This window comes from Triticum aestivum, chromosome 4A (assembly GCF_018294505.1).
Source record: "Triticum aestivum cultivar Chinese Spring chromosome 4A, IWGSC CS RefSeq v2.1, whole genome shotgun sequence".
Lineage (NCBI taxonomy): Eukaryota > Viridiplantae > Streptophyta > Magnoliopsida > Poales > Poaceae > Triticum > Triticum aestivum.
Window position 1 is genome coordinate 154,056,874 of NC_057803.1, and position 18,484 is coordinate 154,075,357.

Sequence of the window (18,484 nt, forward strand, 5' to 3'; positions counted from 1 at the left end):
CCATGACCTCATCCATGAAACATGTTGGATGCGCAGGCCCTCGATCTCGAGTCACGTCTTGTCGGGTGCTGGTGATCATCCTAGCCCGTGTCTTCTCCCGATCTCTTTCGTGTCTGTCTAACGAAGCATCGTAGCCCTCCGAACCGGCGAGCACGCAAGCCCGTGATCCAAAAATGGATCAAGAAGGGGCGTTATTTTCCTCTATCTTGTCGCGCAAATCAAAGGGTTTGGGATGCTCGACCGCACTCGTACCATGAGGGCGGGTTCTGGCAGAGGGCTCCTTGGGTGCACTTGTTGGCCGATCTCGCCCTCTAGGGGGACGGTCAGCCTAGCCCGCCTACTCGCATGTAAGTGGCTCATTATCAGCTACCTCATCATTGAAATAAGGAAGCAACCGCCTTTTGGGAATGATTTGGCGGACGCACCTCGGGCCTCGACGTCCACTTCGACCGCAAGGATTGTCATCCATTTGTCATTAAGCGTGTTTTCTTGAGTGTACAACTCTTGCTGCTTCTTCTTCATGCTTCACGTGGTTGCGGTTAGCTGCCGTTGGAAATGTGCCTGCTCGGACGAGTTTGTGGGCACCACGAAGTCCTCAGGTCTAGGGCTAACTTTGCCTTCAGACTCGGGGAGGCAATCCATGTCCGACCCATCGTTGAAGGTGGCCATGTCCTTAAGATCTTCCCCCGCGGGTGTTCCTGTGGGCCCATTCTGTTGGGCGGGTGAGGCTTGGACGTCCTCACCTAGGTTCTTAGCAGCGTCGAGGGTAGAACCATTATCGGTGGTATCCGAGGTGTTTGGTCATACTTCTGCTTCTGTTGTTGCCCTTCGGCCGCCTCTTAGGGCGACGACGCTTAGGGTTTTCACCGAGTTTCTCCTTAGGCTTGTCTTTAGGAGTGTCGGCCATGTATACGTCATAGGTAAACATTGCATCCCAATTCCCTATACCGGGTATGGCCGCTGATGGATTTGCTCCGGAATTGCCACAGATATCTTCGCCCATGTCAGTGGCTTCGTCGGGGACGTAGTCAAGCACATCGGTCAAGTCCTCGACCATGGTGACTAGGTGGGTGGTGGGCGGGATGAAAAGTTCCCGATCTTCAGCTCTACATCTGATTTGATCATAAACGGCGGATGAGATTGCCAGGTTTTGGATTCGATCTAGCACCTCATTTATTTGCGAGAGCTCCTCGGCATCCAGGCCCTGGTTGTAAGTCAGGCTGATCCGGAATAGTTTTTCTGGGTTTCTTGACATAGGACAGTCCTCCCGTTGGGCTGATTCCCGGTCGACGGGAGTAGCAACTACATCGGTCGTTGATGGCGCTGGCGTTGCTGCCAACTCTGAAGACGAGCTCGGCTCAAGGCCAATGTTTGAGGACCCAACGTTTAAGCCGGGCATGACGATCACCAAATCTATCTTCGGGGTTGGTTCTGGGGAGAGGGCGGATTCGAGGATCTCATCGTAAGCCGGCTCCAAGACTACCGCCGGAGGGGTCTTCAAACTGATCCAAGATCCATCCCGAAAGGACCAGGTCACCTTGGGTGTCCGCGGTGTACTCCAGACTTCCGAACATGAGGACTTGATTTGGAGCGAAGTTGTCGGCACAGCCTAGATGGCCAGTCAAATAGGCATGCAGCACAATGCCACCAAAGACGAAAAGCTGTCCGAGGACGAAGATGTCACCACAGCCAATGTTGCTATCGATCTGCATACGAGCCATTGACTCTTAGTGACCAAACACCGAGCTCTCAATGAAAGCACCAGTGTCAGTGTCAAAAGCGAGAGACCTCGGGTAGGGGGGGGGGCAAGCTGTGAAATCAAATCGATGGGTAATAGACACATGACATGATGCTTTTACCCAGGTTCGGGCCCTCTTTAAGGAGGTAAAATCCTACGTCGTGCTCTTGCTTATATCATGGAAGTACCAAAGTACATAGTTGATCTACCTCGAGACCGTGAGTTGTGGTCTAAACCCTAGGGGTATGATGAGGATCATGAATGAACGTGTCTCTACGGACTAAACCCTTTGGTTTATATAGGCACCGGGGGTATCTAGGGTTATGCATGGTTGGTTACCATCTAGGGATTACATGTCGAATCTAACAAATATACTTGAAGTGCACGCCAAGTCGTCGGTTGAGGCAGACTAGAGGTCTCCGAAGTCTCACCTCCTTTTATGTGTTGGCAGTCCGACCCATGGAATAAACCAGCTAGGCTGGGACCCCCTAGTCCAGGACATCGTCACCAGGCTGGCAATGGTAGAACTATCCTATTTCAGGAGGATAAATGGATTAATGATCAGCTGGTCCTTACTTATCTACAACTACACTCCTTCAACCATTAGGACAAAATTCCTCGGCAACTAAGACAAGAACAACTTGAGAATCTGTTTCATAGACCTCTCCCCATTCAAGCACACCAGCAATTCTTACAACTTCAAAACACTTTACTGACTAGTCAGGATGCACCTCACAATGATTCATGTATCTACCCCTAGGGACCAATCTATTCCGCTGCAAAGGTGTATAAATATCTCAGGGGTTCGAGGAAGGCAAACCCTCTATTCAAAGCATATGGAAGTGTGGTGTTATGCTCAGATCAAGCCATCAAGGTTTTCTTTGGCTGGCCCTCCATGATAGATTAAACATCACGAACTTCTCAATAAGAAATCTTTCTGCCTTCTTAGCTATTGTTGTGCCATGTGTAACGAAGGACAAGTAGAAAGTTAGTTGCACTTTTCTGGGACTGTACTTTTGCGCAAGAATATTGGTTTAAGATCCTATGAAGCAAGCACATAGGAATTTCTTTCTATGATGAAGTACACCCAGTTCTTTTAGATCTGCCCAAGGATATTGGACTTGACATTGTCATTCCGGGTTTTCGGTGTATTTGGACCCAATGTAATGATAAGATTTTAAAAGATGGAGTATTAAACTTTGATAAATGGGGATATATTATGAAGGATTTGCTCAAGTTCACAATGATGCGCATGAAACCTCATAAGGTCCAGCAACTCATGCTCTGTTCCCTGAGTTCACTATAATGTGTTCATATGTGGCCCAGAAAAGGAATTGGATGATATTTTCTTCTTTATTTTATCAGCTTAGCTGCATGCGAGTCACGTGAAAACACAATTTGGATCAGTCGATTTTCAGTGAAGGAAGAAACAACGGAGAGAAGGAAAGAGCAGGCCACCCCATTATCTATCTTAGGGGTGTGGAGGGCGATGAGCTCGCCGGAGAAGGCTACCCCAGTATCTATCTTAGGGGTGTGGGGAGGGGGTGCAAGTTCGCCGGAAATAAGCTTTCATCATCGGGGCTAGAGGGGTGGCTGGGGCCGGCGACAACACGACGGTGGGAGGAGGTTGAGAGGAGGGCGGGCAGCGAGGTTGTGCGGGAGCGCCGGCGGCCGCGGGTGGTGGTGGCCGGCGGTTTGACCGGTGGTATGTTCGTATGCGGGAAGAAGAAGAACAGGGGTGAGCTGGAGGTTGAAGAAGCAATCTGATCCGTGCGTCTTGCATCCAACGGCTGAAACAAATTCACTGACCCAGATTGAACTTCAATCGTCTTACACCTAGCAATCCCTTATTTTATCTTTATTTTCTAAATAATTATACATTATTAATAAAAAAGTAGAACAATTAAAAAATACTGAACGTCCCCTCCAGGTCTATAATCTGTCACCATGCCATTTTGCAAAGTGAAGTAGTAAAAAAAATGGTCTTGTGGAAAGCATCTGTAGAAAGCGACAAGAAATAGCATGGGAGATAGAGAGAGAGGAGACGAGACGTTCAAACTTGAAAGGCTGCCACTCCCCTGTTTCCCGCCGGCTCGCTCAGCTCTGCTCTGCGCCTTCTTCTGCACCACGCCACCCATCCCACACCACGCTCCCCCACACCCACACCACGCTCCGCCTTTCCCACTCTCCTTCCTTCGCTTCGTTGCGAGCCCAGATCGATGGCGCAGCCGCATCCGTCCTCCTCGTCCTCCGCGCAGCCGCCCTCCTCGCCGTGGGTCATCCTAGGCAGCATCCCGCGCGTCTCCGCACTGGCGGACGCAGGAGACGTCTCCGTCGAGCTGGCGGCGCTGCCGCGCGTCTCGATCCTCACCGTCCCCCCGCGCGTCTTCCCGGACCCCCCTACGCCCCGCAACTTCCCCTTCGTCCTCGCCGCCGACCCCTCCGGCCTTCTCCTCCTCCAGGCCAACCTGCACTGCGCCCCGACCCGTGAGGTCATCCGTCGCCCCGGCCTCCAGGAACTCTCCTGGAAATTCGCTACTTCTCGCTACTTCGTGCTCGACGCCACCACCGGCTCGGCGTTCCACCTCCCCTACCCTGAGGCCACCATCATGCACCAGGCCCTCCTCGGCCTTCTCGTCTCCCCCAGGGGAGGCGGCCACTACATGGTCGCGGAGCTCCAGCCCATCATCGGCTTGGACGAAGCCACGCTCCTTTGCTTCTCCACAGAGGTTGGGGAGTGGATCGAGAAGACCGTCCATTACCCGCTCCCGCCACGCCCGCTGGCTCCCATCTGCGTGGTTTCGCACCACGGGAGGCTCTGGTGGGTGGACCTCTCATGGGGCGTCATCACCTGCGACCCCTTCGCCGACGAGCCGGTCCTGGGCTTCGTTCCGTTCCCGCCGGGAAGGGTCCTGGAGTGCAGGGAAGGTTGGGGTGTCGCCGACAAGTTCCGTTACGTGGGGGTGAGCGGCGGCAAGCTGCGTTTCGTCGACATGTACATGGGCAAGCGTGCTGGTGTTGGTGGCAGCGGCACGCACACTCCCACTCCCACGGTAAGCGTGTGGACGCTGGGCGATCCAGACTCCAGGGAGTGGACGCTGGAGCAGGAGGTGGGCTTTACAGAGATCTGGGCCGATGAGAGCTACAAGGCGGCCGGGCTGCCGGAGAAGGTCCCCATCGTCGCGCTCATTCACCCCAAGAACCCCGATGTGGTCTACTTCTTCCTCGAGGAGCACCTCTTTGGTGTTGACATGCGTGCTCGCAAGGTGGTGGAGTGCCAGGTGTATGGTCTTGTTGCGCCTCCGAGCATCCGCCTGGCCAGCCGCTTCGTTCGGGCTTGGGAGCTGCCACGGGCGCTCTCCTCCTCAGGTAAACGCTTTGCTGCCCATCATCTTTCAACATTTGCCCTCCTAAATTACCTTTTACTAGTATTCACAATTGTTAGATGAATTGCTTCAAAAATGCTATATCTATTTTCTGATTGATATTGTGTTTGTTTCATGCCTCTACACGGCCATTTTCTAACTCTACTGCATCTGCATATTTCTGCACAAGCATGGCTTCTCTAGCTGTTCAGCATTCATCTGATATATATTCAAAAAGTTGATGCGTGGACTACTTGAGGATCGGTTTTGCTCCCTTGCAGTGCTTAAGGCCATAGAGTGTCAACTAATATTTGTCTTGGGTCCCAAAAAATGATGAACACGGTTACTGTACCAATAATATCGACTTTTACTTGTACAACTACTTTTATTTGTGTATAATTCATGCTGAGGTGCTCCTAGTTATCTTGACTAGGGGAATTACCCGGCCCTCTTGTTATGAATGGGTGAGGATCAGACTTTACCACTGTACTCTACAACCGATAGTATATACGCTTGCAGTCGAGAAGAATGTACTATTAGTTAGAACAACCATCTCCTCATGTATGTATATAATTTTAGTTGTTTGGTTTATCCTTGAGGTCTGGTAGCAATAATAAGGCTGGTGGGAATAATACAAATAATAATGCTACGTCGTACATTATGTTTCGAAATCCAGATTTGTCTGACTAATATTGCTCGTCTTTGAAGGCGAGTGGTCTAATGGCATCGACTTGGCTGAGAGCGCTAATGCACGCCCATACCAGCCCACGCCAGGGGACTACCACTTGGTGGGGGACACCAGGCAGACATTCATAGGTTGAATTGGAGGAACATGAAGCAGCTAGCAGTCTCCTATCTAGCCTAGGTATGCTCAGTCAGTTTACCATAGCGTTGCTCTAGCCCCAAACACAAGTATACGTACGAGGAGCCTTGCTCCGGTGCACCCCCCTAACTCAATTTCCTAGGGGTATTCTTGACCCCCGCCATCTATTTTTTTCTCCGGCCCGCCGCTGCCCATATCCAAGCCCCGTAGCCCATATCCAAGCCCCGTATAACCCGTATGACCCATACGTATGTATACGGTGACATCCCGAAAAAAAAGGATGACACGACCCCACGACCAGGTAGGACCTGCCGACGGCCGATCCATCAATCACGCAGCTCATCAATCACCATCATTCACGCAGCTCCTCCATCATTCTGGTGAGGTTCTTTAGGAATATCGGCGGCGGCGATCTTATCGCCGGCGATCTCGTCCGAGAGCGCGCGCGGCACCGTCGTCAACCTCCAGCGCTCGCAGGTACCGCATCTCGTTTCCTCACGTTTGTCTCGCTCGCGGCAGCATCAAACGAACTGCCGCTGTTTTCGTCGTAGTGGTTAACCTAGCGGGGCGGGTAACCTAGCTTTCTGGCGGTCCAGGCCATCGCAGATCTTGTTCTGGTAGTGATGCTCGTCGTGATATACACAGTGATCACGCGGGCTAAAGTGGGTTTCTTCTTTCTAGGGTTAACCTAGCGTCGGTTGCCGTCGGTTGTGTGCACGACGGATCCGTTATTTGATGCGGCGGCTTAACTAGGTATCCGGCGATCCAAAGTAATCACGACTGGTGCCGTGGGCTAGGAATCCGGCGGCGCATGTTATCACGGGTAGCGCAGCTTCTCGCGATCCAAAGTGATCACGTACTGGATTCGTGGGACGTACCTTAACGCCGCTCGGTGTGGAGAGGGGGAGGATCCATGGCTGATCAGAGGTCGTTGGCGTCGGTTGTGTGCATGATCTGAACGCCCTCAGTTGGGGCGCTCTCCGGTTGGGGTAGTTTATTTAACATCCGTGATCGTGCGCTAGGTGTTGTATATGTCAGCATTGATAATGTTTGCACATGCGATGATACATATTAATTGTTGTAGGAAATGGCGGACGATGAGTTAACTGATATGATGTATGACATGGAGTTTGGAGAAGTGATGAAAGACCGGATAGAAGATTGGTCAGATGATGAAAATTCAGATCGTGGAGATAGGTCAGAGAATGGGAACGTATTGGAAGATCTTAATGTGAGTCGCATTATCATGTTGTAATTTTTTGGTGGCATCCGACAATATTATATTTTGAAAATTTATAGATGGATGAACATGATGATGGTCAGGAAAACAATGAGCATGATGATGGTGAGGAAAACAAGTCGGAGATCTCGAATGAGGATTACATTAGTCAGGTATGGAAGTGGAATTTTTTGTTGGCATTCATGCAAGTTGAATAAATCCTGGAATATTATATTATAAGTACTTATGTATTTGTGTTATATTTTTCAGCTCATTTCCGAATGTCATAATGCGTACGACTATTACGGTGAATCCGACGCGGAGACAGGCCTTGATGTCGAATCATTAGCTGCACCTGATTCTGGGGAGTCGCAATCGTCGGTCATCATGAGTGAGGTATGTATGTAATGAATGTTGTATGGAAGTAATGTTATACCATAGAAAACTGTTTTCATGGCTATGTTATGATTGTGTAGGTGACAGAAGTTGAGGGGAAAAAGAATGTCCAAGATACTGCTAGTGCAGATGATAAGAGGGATATGTTCATGCAGATAATACAAAAGACTTTTACGTCTCATGAGGCTGCGTATGATTTCTACAACAGCTATGCTAGAGAAAATGGTTTCAGCATTAGAAAGAATAGGGTCAGGTATACCAAAACCGAGTCACGTCATATGCGTTATAGGCGGTTTGTTTGTTCCAGATAAGGAAAACGTGATAGCAGGTTGCTAACCGAGGAAGGACACAGCCATAGGCTCAGACCCGAGACACGCTGCCACTGCGAAGCGCACCTGACCGTGAAGTTTGACCAAAAGCGTGGGGTTTGGTATGTTGATAGTTTTGAGGAAAAGCATAGCCATATCTTGGCAGGACCGGACGAGGTACCTTTTCTTTGGTCCCACAGAAAAATCAAAGAGTACCAGAGAGCTGAGATACTGTCCATGGGAGCTGCAGGGATTAGAATTCACGACATGATGGATTCGTTCATCAGCAAACATGTATGGTATGGCGGTGTTGGTTTTACCAGGCGTGAAATATACAACCTTTGTGCCAGGGAGAAGAGGAAGCTGCTTTCAAAAGGTGATGCTGCCACAGTCATAGGCATCATGGCCAGTAGGAAACAGAGGGGTCCTAGCTTCTTTTTCGAGTACAAGCTAGACAAGAAAGGACATATGAATAGGATGTTCTGGTGTGACTCCTAGTCTCATCATGACTATGAGGACTTCAGCGACGTGCTTGTATTTGACAGCACGTACAAGATGAACCGGCATGGTATGCCATTCATACCCTTTGTTGGTCTTAACCATCACCGGAAGACCACTGTTTTTGCTTGTGCCATAGTTTCGGACGAGACCGAAGAGACATATGTGTGGCTGCTGGAGACTTTTTTGAGGTCCATGTGTCAAAAGGTGCCGAAGAGTGTTATCACGGACGCCGACGCTGCGATGATCAAGGCAATTCGCCAAGTCTTGCCAGACGTGTGGCAACGTATATGTACATGGCATATAGAAAAAATATGAAGATTCACCTCAGTCACAAGTCCTTGAAGGAGTTCCGAACTCTTCTGTACTACAGCACGTCCACGGCCACGTTTGAGGAGAGATGGCACGCGTTTTCCAAAAGATGGCAGTCGGAAAAACAGTAACATGGTTGAGATGGATGTATAAGAAGAGGAGACTGTGGGCCGCGGCTTATCTGACAGAGGGTTTTTGGCTTGGCATGAAAAGTAACCAGAGGAGTGAAAGTCTAAACTCATGCCTTCACCTCCACCTAGACGGTGAAATGACCCTGGTGGATATGATTTTGCACTATGAGAACGCCGTTGTACGTATCCGTGAGAATGAGGCACGAGATGATTGCACGGCCTCACAGAGTGTACCGGTGGCAGTTACTAGCTCGAGGGAACTTGAGATAGCTGCTTCTCACGTCTTCACTCCAGCAAACTTCTATATGTTGCAAGCTGATCTTAGGAAAATTGGCGGCATGGAGATTGTAGAAATAAAGCTCGGAGACGGATCACAGCAGTACATCGTGGCCTGGAAGAATAACCGGAAGAGCCGTTTTTGGGTGGAGTACACTCCAGTAAATTCCGCAGAAACTATAAGGTGCAGCTGCAGAAGAATGATTCGAAAGGGTCTACCTTGCAAGCACATATTCCATGTACTGAAGTACTTGAATATATCTGAAATACCAAAGTGTTTAGTTCTTGTGCGGTTCACGAAAGACGCAAGGTTGGGACTGCCCGCGAGGCGCACAAGTGATCTGTTGGGATTTGGATGGACTGGAGCAGCTGAAAGAATGAAATATAGCCAGGTCAGTGTGTTGGCTTCAGAAGCTATGCATGCAGCATGCAAACACCCAGCTTTGTGGGATCAGTTACAGGAGAGTTTGAAGACCGTGATAGCTAAGAGCCATGAGTATGATCAGCTAAAGGAAAATTTGAGTAAGAAAACGGCTGATCTTAGTACTTGTGCAATTGAATATGTAGACGATGGTGAAGGCAACATAGTTGAAGTTCAAGATCCTATTAAAGTATCAACGAAAGGTGCAACTAAGGTAGATGAGAACCGCCCTATGTCGAAAAATGGTAGGCCACTTTCGTACGACGAGATCAGAATCAGGTGCGGTGCATGCAAATTGCTAGGGCACACTAAACGCAGCAAGAAATGCAAACTAAATAAGAAGTAAGTTTTTGTACGCATTGTAGGTTATAATTGTTTTTAATTTGTCATTCATTAACTTATCCTGTTATCGTGTGCAGAAGCGTGGTGGGCGAAGAAGAGTAGAACAGTTGCTAGAGTTATGTTAGGATGAATCCAGTGATCTAATAGTGAGGTGTTTACAATGTGTTACTGCATACATGATACATGATATATAATATTGCAAGAGGCCAGTACCTTGAGATAGTGCTTGTAGCATATATGGACTAAACAGGAGGCGGTCACTAGGGAATTTAATCATGGAAAATGGATAGCATTTTAGCCATTGTAATGATGTCATCTTTTGTGTTGTCCACTCAAATTATATTATATTAGAAAACTAGACGATACCCGGCATGTTGTTGTGGGAATGTTTTGCAATATATTCATAGAGAAATGGTTACGTATAACATGTATATGTTGTTGCGGGAATCTTTTGTTTGCATGTTGTAGTGGACCTTTCTCCATACATGTTGAATGACAAGGTGGCAAACTTGCACGTTAAGAGAAATAGGTTAGTGGTGGCTAGTTGTTTAGATATAGAAGATGTAATTATGTGTGGTAATAATTAATTTTTTTTCACTCCTTTGGTTCAGCACCATTTAGATATGGAAGATACCAGCTCACGTTGGTCTATAGTATAGACTTCGTACCAAAAACCCACCATTTTCACCTCATAAAGAAAAGAAAAACCCACCATTTTAGGGCTTGTAGTGTAACTCGGGCCGCTTGTGGCGATGACGTGGAGGGGGGTGATGGATGCCGTTAGACGGCGCGACACACGGCTGCTCCCGTTGCCGAGCCCATTTAACAATTTTTATTTTGATTACAGCCCGTTTAAATGGGCCGCGCTGGCCACCTGGTCGGGGCGGTTCTTCCCTTGCGATCTCCACGCACGTTCTATCTATCCAATGCGACCGCCGCCGCCGCCACCACCGATCCACGTCTTGCCGCCGGTCACGTTACGCCATGGTTTCGTGGAGCGACGAGTCGAGCTCTTCTTCGGATGGCGAATCCGTGACTAGCCTACAGGTACGCTCCTACTATATAATCTCCAGATAGTGCTAGGCTTAGGGTTAGGGTTCTTCATTTCCGGTATTTAACGCAGGGCGTTGATTTGTGCATTATCTATGTTGTTTCGTTTAGCTTCCTACGACTATCCCGTGCTATGAATGTAGTGGCATTGCTCACGATCTGCCTTCTCATTGTCTGCATCGAGAACCTTGCGTCAGGCTAGTTGCTTTTGATTCCTTGGACACTGGCAGACGTTTTCTTGCCTGTGGTCAGAAGGTATGTTGTTCCGTACTGTAAATATATGTTTACATTACCTCGTGCTCGACTTACTTCGCGGTAATCCATTGATCTGCCAAAAATTGCATACAATTTCAATTAATTTGTGCATTTACAAATTCCGTATTTATGTTGTCTTTTTCATGGTCTAATATTTGTTTTAGCATATAATAGCATATACTTGTAGTTAATTGGGGCCTAATAGCATATACTTGTATTTATGTTTTGTATGTCACTGCATGCTACATTTTGTGTTTATATGATTGAGACCATATTTTTAGTGCATTGCATGTAATTGTATTGCATTTGTGCATATATGATTGATTGAGACCATATTTTTTCATACTGTAGGAAGAAGTGAAATGTAACTATGTGGAATGGGTAGACCCGGAGTGGTCAGTGGCTACGAAGTTCTGCTTGAGAGAACTGTGGAGCATGTATGATGAGAAGTTGAGACAAAATATTAAGAATGCTGAAGACAAATGCATGTTAATTGGAGAAAAGAGGAGGACGGAGGAAGAGCTGAGATTTTTCAAAATGGACTTTGCTAAACTGGTGGCCGATAAGGAGGATGCTCTCACGCAGTTGGGCAATGCAAGATTGTCACTTAGCGATCTCAAAGAGGAGCTGGAGAAGAATAAGATGGCAGACCATGGTTGTGCCAATCTACATCAGGTCCTGAGGGTAAAGTCTGAGAAAGACCGGGACCGGGTGGTGCTAGAGAGAGACCAAGTGATGAGAGAGAGGGGCCAGCTGAAGCAAGAGAAGAAAAAACTGGAGTATATTATTGCAGATTTTCTCAAACAGAAACATGGGTACGTTGATAAGATCAAGAAGCTGAAGGAGATTTGTGATGAATTTTAAGTATGTTTTGTGGTTTATTGTTGAACTGAATGATCAAGTCCTATCTGCATTGTGGCCAGTTCATTTGTGTAAGGTCTAAGTATATTATATTAACCAATAAATTATATCACTTTCGAAATAGTTTGCTCTTGTTTGACCTGCATCCTAATGCGGGTTCTCGGCTAAGCACTGAAATTCTTTTGCCCCCACCGGAGCTCTAAATCGTACTGATCAAGGGGGCGAAAGAGTAGTTGATCATGTGAATGATGGTGCTACTGATCCTGATCTTCATGATGTAGAAAAGGAAAAGGCTAACAAAAATGTAGCAAAAAAGAACTGTGCAACGTGATTTGAAGCAACAGATAACACCAAGGGAGTCTGGCGCAAGACACGAGGAAGATCCACCTGCGGACGCCGATCCCGAGAGATCCAGCGGCAATCATGCGCATGGGATCCCAGGCGGATCTGCCTACTCCACCAACCGCAGGATCCACAGGTGGCATGTCTGCGTCCGACACGCGGGCTCTCTCCACCGAGCGGTCGGGCGCGTCCGGACCTGGCGCGTCGCCCCGTGCCAACTGGCGCTCGTCAACTGGGTCGCCCGCGTAGGTTCCGGATCTGTCATTGTCTCGAGCGCGGGATCCCACACCGGATGGTACGACAGCCGAGGTTGATTCTCAGGCAAACAACAAGGAATTTATCATTTTTTTCTTATTGTTGAATAATGCCAAATCAAATCAAAAAAATATGCAGAAGTAAAAAGGAAATGAATTACTCTTCCATGGAAGAAAAGAATGAACACAGCAGCAAAAAACATTAAGGTAGAACAAATGAAGGGAAGCAAAATTTATTGGTACGAAACGTATAGTCTGATTGTATTACACATACACAAGTATGTGTGAGCGACCAAAAATCCACACAAAATCCATGGTATCGTGCTTATTACATGAATGATTGAAAATCAAAGTTGTCCATGCCGGGAAACGTGCTTCCAGACTTAAAACAAACGACTAAAACTAGAATCTTGAATCAAGTATGATGTCTTCACGCCTTGCTTTTCTTTGCGATGTCGCGGATTTTATTCTTCACACATTCGAGCGTGTTGGTAGGTGAGAGAACCAACTCGGCGACGAGACGCCTTCTCCTTGCATTAACCGTGGCCTGCAATTTTTAGAACAATGTTTAATGAATAGAAGTTGGTATTATACGACAATTGTACAAGTGTACAAAAAGAGAGGATAAATTACCTGGGTAAAATCGGTGGTCCATCGATCCCCGTCCCAATGTTCCATAACTTCAATCACAAAAAGGCCACAAGAGTTCCTAATATATATGCAAACATTAGTCACCGTGCACACGAACATGTATTTCGTAAGTAGAAAATGATGAACCGTAACTCACCCGTCCTCTTGTAGTGGCATGTCGATCTGAGGTAAGATAGGCCACTTAGTGACGTCTGGATATTTGTCAGGTGTAATACGGTTTGCCTCTTCCATATCAATTGCTATTGCTAGTCGCTATTTGAAAGAAAGTAGTAGTGAGAAACCATATGACATTTCATATGAAGAATGCTCAATGTTGGGGAGAGTACCAGTGCTTTCACAGTGTCGAGAGAGAACTCGAGAGGATAGAGCGAATCAAAAACTCGGAATTCTTTCTTGCGGTTGTGCATCACCACGGTGATCCAGTGTGTATTGCCGACGTTCAACGGGATAAACGACTAAAATGTGGAACACATTTGTAATCAGATGCAATTATGCTTGTTGAAATGAGTGTTAATGAACTAGTAAGAACATATCGTACCTTATCACGGACAGTATACTCGTCCAGAACCCTACGTACTGCTCCAGCTCTGCTCAACTCACTATCCTTGTTGTATGTCGACGGTTTAGGGTTGTCTCGTGCCTTAGCACGATCAACAAGGTATTTGGACCTCCAGGCTGGACAGAGGTGCCGATCATGACCAACGCGCAGAGCCAAATGTGTCTGATAAGCATCGATAATCTGCGTAAAATAATAGAACATTTTATTTTTCATAGGTGACACCTAGATTATGCACTTAAATAGCAGGACATGGTAATAGATCTTACGTCATCCGCCAGCCATGTATGCTCAAGTACCGGTCGTATACTCTCCACAGTCACAGAGGTGCCACGTTCATTGTAGTAAACTCTTTTAAAAATATTCTTCTCAGACCGAGCAGCTGCCTCCACAAACGTAATAGCAGCATCAATGAGTTCCGGTGTGAGATTGTCCTTAGCAGAGCCTTCCAAGTCATTGTTACTAAACAGAGCTGCATGATAAATTACGAACGTCACGAACGGTGAGTACATGAAATGGTAGTAAATTAAGCACTAAGATAGCTACTAACGGTACCTCTAGTTGTGGTAGTGTTGCCGGATGGCTTAGTACCACGAGCGCTTCGCTTGCTGGGCTTGTCAAGTTTAAAGGGGGAATTTCTTGGGAACAGTCCGTCAGCGCTTTCCGGATATAACATTGTCTTCTTTTGCGGTTGCTGCAGACTTTTCCCCTTGCTCTTACCCACCATCCAGTCGATAGAACTTGCAGAAATGTCAATGTCGGACGATTCTGCTCGAGGAGAATTACCTAAAATCCAAGGGTTCTCCGGTGTTGCGCTGCACTCCGTTCTCTTGTCAACATTTAACTTGGCAGGTGTTTTCTGGTTAACAAAGAAATAATGTGATAGGTTCAGTTAACGAAAATGAAGATGCATAATTGAGATAAATGAAGACAAATAAATGAAAACATACTACCTCATCATCGTTGTTCTTGTTGACAACAGGCTCGTCAGGCTGTGTCAAATCAATCGCCGGCTCTAGACCGTCAGAGTCATCCTTGTACACGAATTCTTTTTTTTTTCTGGCGGACCATTCTCAAAGGAATCCACTTCTAGGTCTGCATCGTTGTTGCCGGAAGCCGCAGCAGCCGCTGGCTTGTACATCACACCATTTTGGTTCAACTTCTCTAACAATCTATGCATTACATAAAAAATATTAATTAATGTCGGCATGGTTTTGCAACTTCAAAAATGTTGTAAACATAGAATTAAGGGTGTGTCACCTCAGCTACTTGTTCCGGTATTTCCTTCATTTGGCTGCGTATGTAATCCATACACCGCTTCATGATGAGGTTCATCATCTCGTCCGCGTTTGAGGCTAACTTGGACTTCTTTGCCGCACCAACGGCGGGCTTCATTTTTGGCTTTTCTGGTTCGGGTACTTCGCGCTCCTGCGCCCTATACTCCTTGGTTATGTTGTCTTCAATCTGCATGTGAAATACAAGTATATGTGATCAATAAAAATATTAATACAACTAATTATGTTATATAAAAGATTTAAGAAGTACCCAACGTAATGAATTACCTTGATGTTACCACGGCCACGTCCGTGGTCATAATCAAACTTGTCTCTCCTTGAGGCTGCAGCTTCAGTCCAATTTCTCATTAGAGGTTCCATGGACAAGCTAGGATTGAATGCGCATTCACCTTCCAGAGGCTGAACCTTCTCCTAGTACAGGTACTGCATGAATATGAAAAAATACAGTTAGTACTATACAGCAGGTAAATTACCAATCATGATTTTTTTTGCAATGGTACAAGTCTGAAAGGTGTACCTGCAGGAGAGCTAAGTTCCCTCTCGACCATTGGCAGAGGTGTTTGCCTTTCCTCACGTTGCGAAGGCAGTCCAGCAGAACTCGGAGGGTGAATGCATTCCAATTAATCTTGGATATACGCTTCACATCCTCCACCAATGCGTAATATTGCTTTGGTACAGTCTTGCTCGACATGGGAGCAAGAACTGTTCCAAGCAACATGAGGACAAATCTCCGAAGGAAATCGTCGTCGGCAGATTTATTTTTTGTGATGTCCACAATCAGATCATCGATGACTATGTTACCTGTGGTCTTGCTCAGGAATTGAGGCGGCACTCGATCTTTAACATCCTCACCTTCCTCACCGAGAATATCTTCTGCCGACAGTCCGTGGTTCTCTAAGGCCAAGATGCACTCAACATCCACGGGACCGAGAGACACTTCGCCAACCAAGTCTTGTACAATGAATCTGCCCTTGCTAGTATCAAAAATCTCAACCATGTACCGGATCAGTAGTGTACGCATCTTCAGCGAAGGTATCTAAAGCATGCCGCGGAGTGGTGTTTCGGCAAGTGCGGCCTGTTGACCGGAAGATAGACCGGCAATAAGTTTGCACCATTTTTCAACGGCGCAAACAATTTCTCTGTTCAGTTCATCCATCCTGTTAAAGAAACATACATGGTTACAGTACCATAAATTATGTAATCAACTTTTTTCCTAACATATTGTTGCATAAAACATAATAATGGAATACACTATCCCACATTATATAGAAAACTATAGAACATAATTTATTCATACTGAAACATTCAGCAGAGACACGTGCAACACATAAAATGACAGTTTAACAAGTACTTATTTAACCAATTAGTTTCATAATCAAAAGTAACATTATTTATCTAATCATTTATTTTCATATGGTACTGTACAAATAGATATAAGAATCGGTGACAGTGCCTAATTAACAGTAAATCGAAAAGAAAAAAACGAAATTATGCATACTGGAACATGCATCAAACAAACGTGCAACACATACAATATTAGTGGGCGTCTCATAGTTGCAACATGGATGTCTTAGGGCATTGCTATAACTTAAAGTGACTATGCTATAACTAACACTGATTTAAAATTATTGTTTATTCATCAATCCAACCTACAAGTGAAAGACAACAAACAACATGCAGAAACTAATTTGCAATCGTAGGGCTATCTAATCTAATACACACACAAACAAATCTAGTGTCATAGGCTTATCTAATCTAATACACGCACAAACAAAAAACATCTACTCCAACAGATGTAATGCGAAGATTATGCGCTAATTAATCTTAGTCTTATCGAATCTAACACACGCACAAAGAAATGCATCATGGATGCGGTACGGTTGACAACATACTGGATCGGTCGATGAAGATGGAAGTTGTCGGCGTTGTAACGTGGATGCAGTTCGTCCACGACGGCCAGCACGCACTGACGATCTAGATGTTCTCGACGATCTTGGTGGAGTTGGGCCGATGCTAGGGACGCAGCTATTGTCGACTCGGCGGTAGGAGCCGTCGTAGACGACATGAAAGACGATGCCGAGACTATATAGGAGGAGGAGGATCTCATAGGTCGTCGTAACCACCAGGGAAAGTACGTCCGTGATCTTTGCCTTCCTTGGTTGAGGAGGGGCAGTACGTGCTCCTAAATTAAAGGGATAGGCTTCCCACGCTCGAGTTTTTTTTGTAGATTCCGATCCGGGAATTGTGTAACAAATCGCAGGTGCTCCTCTCTTTGAGCGACGAGGGGCTCGTTTCATGTACTTTTTTTCTTTTCTTTTTCATATTACAAAATTTTGATATCAAATAATTATTTCAAGTCAACCAAATGGCCCCAAATTTTTTTCACACAATGGGATGACCATGGACATCATGCATGCCAATTCTCATCGATTTCAGACACTCGATGCATTTACTAGGATTTTGCCGGCGAAAAGAACCTGAAACGCTGCCCGGACGTGACGCAACGTTCGTTCGGTGTCAGGAATGGCTCACATGTTGCATGGGGGCCTACATTGGGCATCCTCACATGGTGCCAAAGTTTGGTGTCATTTCATGCAGGCCAGCACATAGCACATGTGCAATCATCATCATTTGGGTCTGCCGGAGGGGGAGCCCGAAGGACGTTGTTTTTCTGGACTCAACCAAATGGCCCTAAATTTTTTTCACACAATGGGATGACCATGGACATCATGCATGCTAATTCTCATCGATTTCCGACACTCGATGCATTTACTAGGATTTTGCCGGCGAAAAGAACCCGAAATGCTGCCCGAACGTGACGCAACATTCGTTCAGTGTCAGGAATGGCTCACATGTTGCATGGAGGCCTACATTGGGCATCCTCACATGGTGCCAAAGTTTGGTGTCATTTCATGCAGGCCAGCACATAGCACATGTGCAATCACCATCATTCGGGTCTGCCGGAGGGGGAGCCCGAAGGACGTTGTTTTTCTGGACTCAACCAAATGGCCCCAAATTTTTTTCACACAATGGGATGACCATGGACATCATGCATGCCAATTCTCATCGATTTCCGACACTCGATGCATTTACTAGGATTTTGCCGGCGAAAAGAACCCGAAATGTTGCCCGGACGTGACGCAACGTTCGTTCGGTGTCAGGAATGGCTCACATGTTGCATGGGGGCCTACATTGGGCATCCTCACATGGTGCCAAAGTTTGGTGTCATTTCATGCAGGCCAGCACATAGCACATGTGCAATCACCATCATTCGGGTCTGCCGGAGGGGGAGCCCGAAGGACGTTGTTTTTCGGGACTCAACCAAATGGCCCCAATTTTTTTCACACAATGGGATGACCATGGACATCATGCATGCCAATTCTCATCGATT

At 46.6% G+C, this 18,484-nt stretch overlaps 1 protein-coding gene across 5 annotated transcripts; it reads left to right on the forward strand.

The window, feature by feature from the left end:
• The first annotated feature begins 3,896 nt into the window (after positions 1-3,896).
• Positions 3,897-7,621, forward strand: LOC123081894 (uncharacterized). Of its 5 annotated transcripts, none has more exons than XR_006438827.1 (5): positions 3,897-5,107; positions 5,812-5,968; positions 7,011-7,157; positions 7,226-7,318; positions 7,416-7,621. XR_006438827.1 is itself a non-coding variant. In XM_044504406.1 (3 exons), the coding sequence occupies exons 1-2, from the start codon at positions 3,958-3,960 to the stop codon at positions 5,922-5,924; spliced, it is 1,263 nt and encodes a 420-aa protein (XP_044360341.1). In that variant the 5' UTR covers positions 3,897-3,957; the 3' UTR covers positions 5,925-5,968; positions 7,011-7,184. The 5 variants fall into 5 exon arrangements, 1 of the variants encoding a protein (XP_044360341.1); XR_006438826.1 differs by having other exon boundaries at positions 7,250-7,318; XR_006438829.1 differs by lacking the exon at positions 5,812-5,968.
• Positions 7,622-18,484: the final 10,863 nt, after the last annotated feature.

Coding starts and splice junctions, on each gene's coding strand:
- LOC123081894 (XM_044504406.1), top strand. CDS start 3,958: ATGGCGCAGCCGCATCCGTCCTCCTCGTCCTCCGCGCAGCCGCCCTCC. Junction 5,108..5,811: donor ACGGGCGCTCTCCTCCTCAG/GTAAACGCTTTG, acceptor TCGTCTTTGAAG/GCGAGTGGTCTAATGGCATC.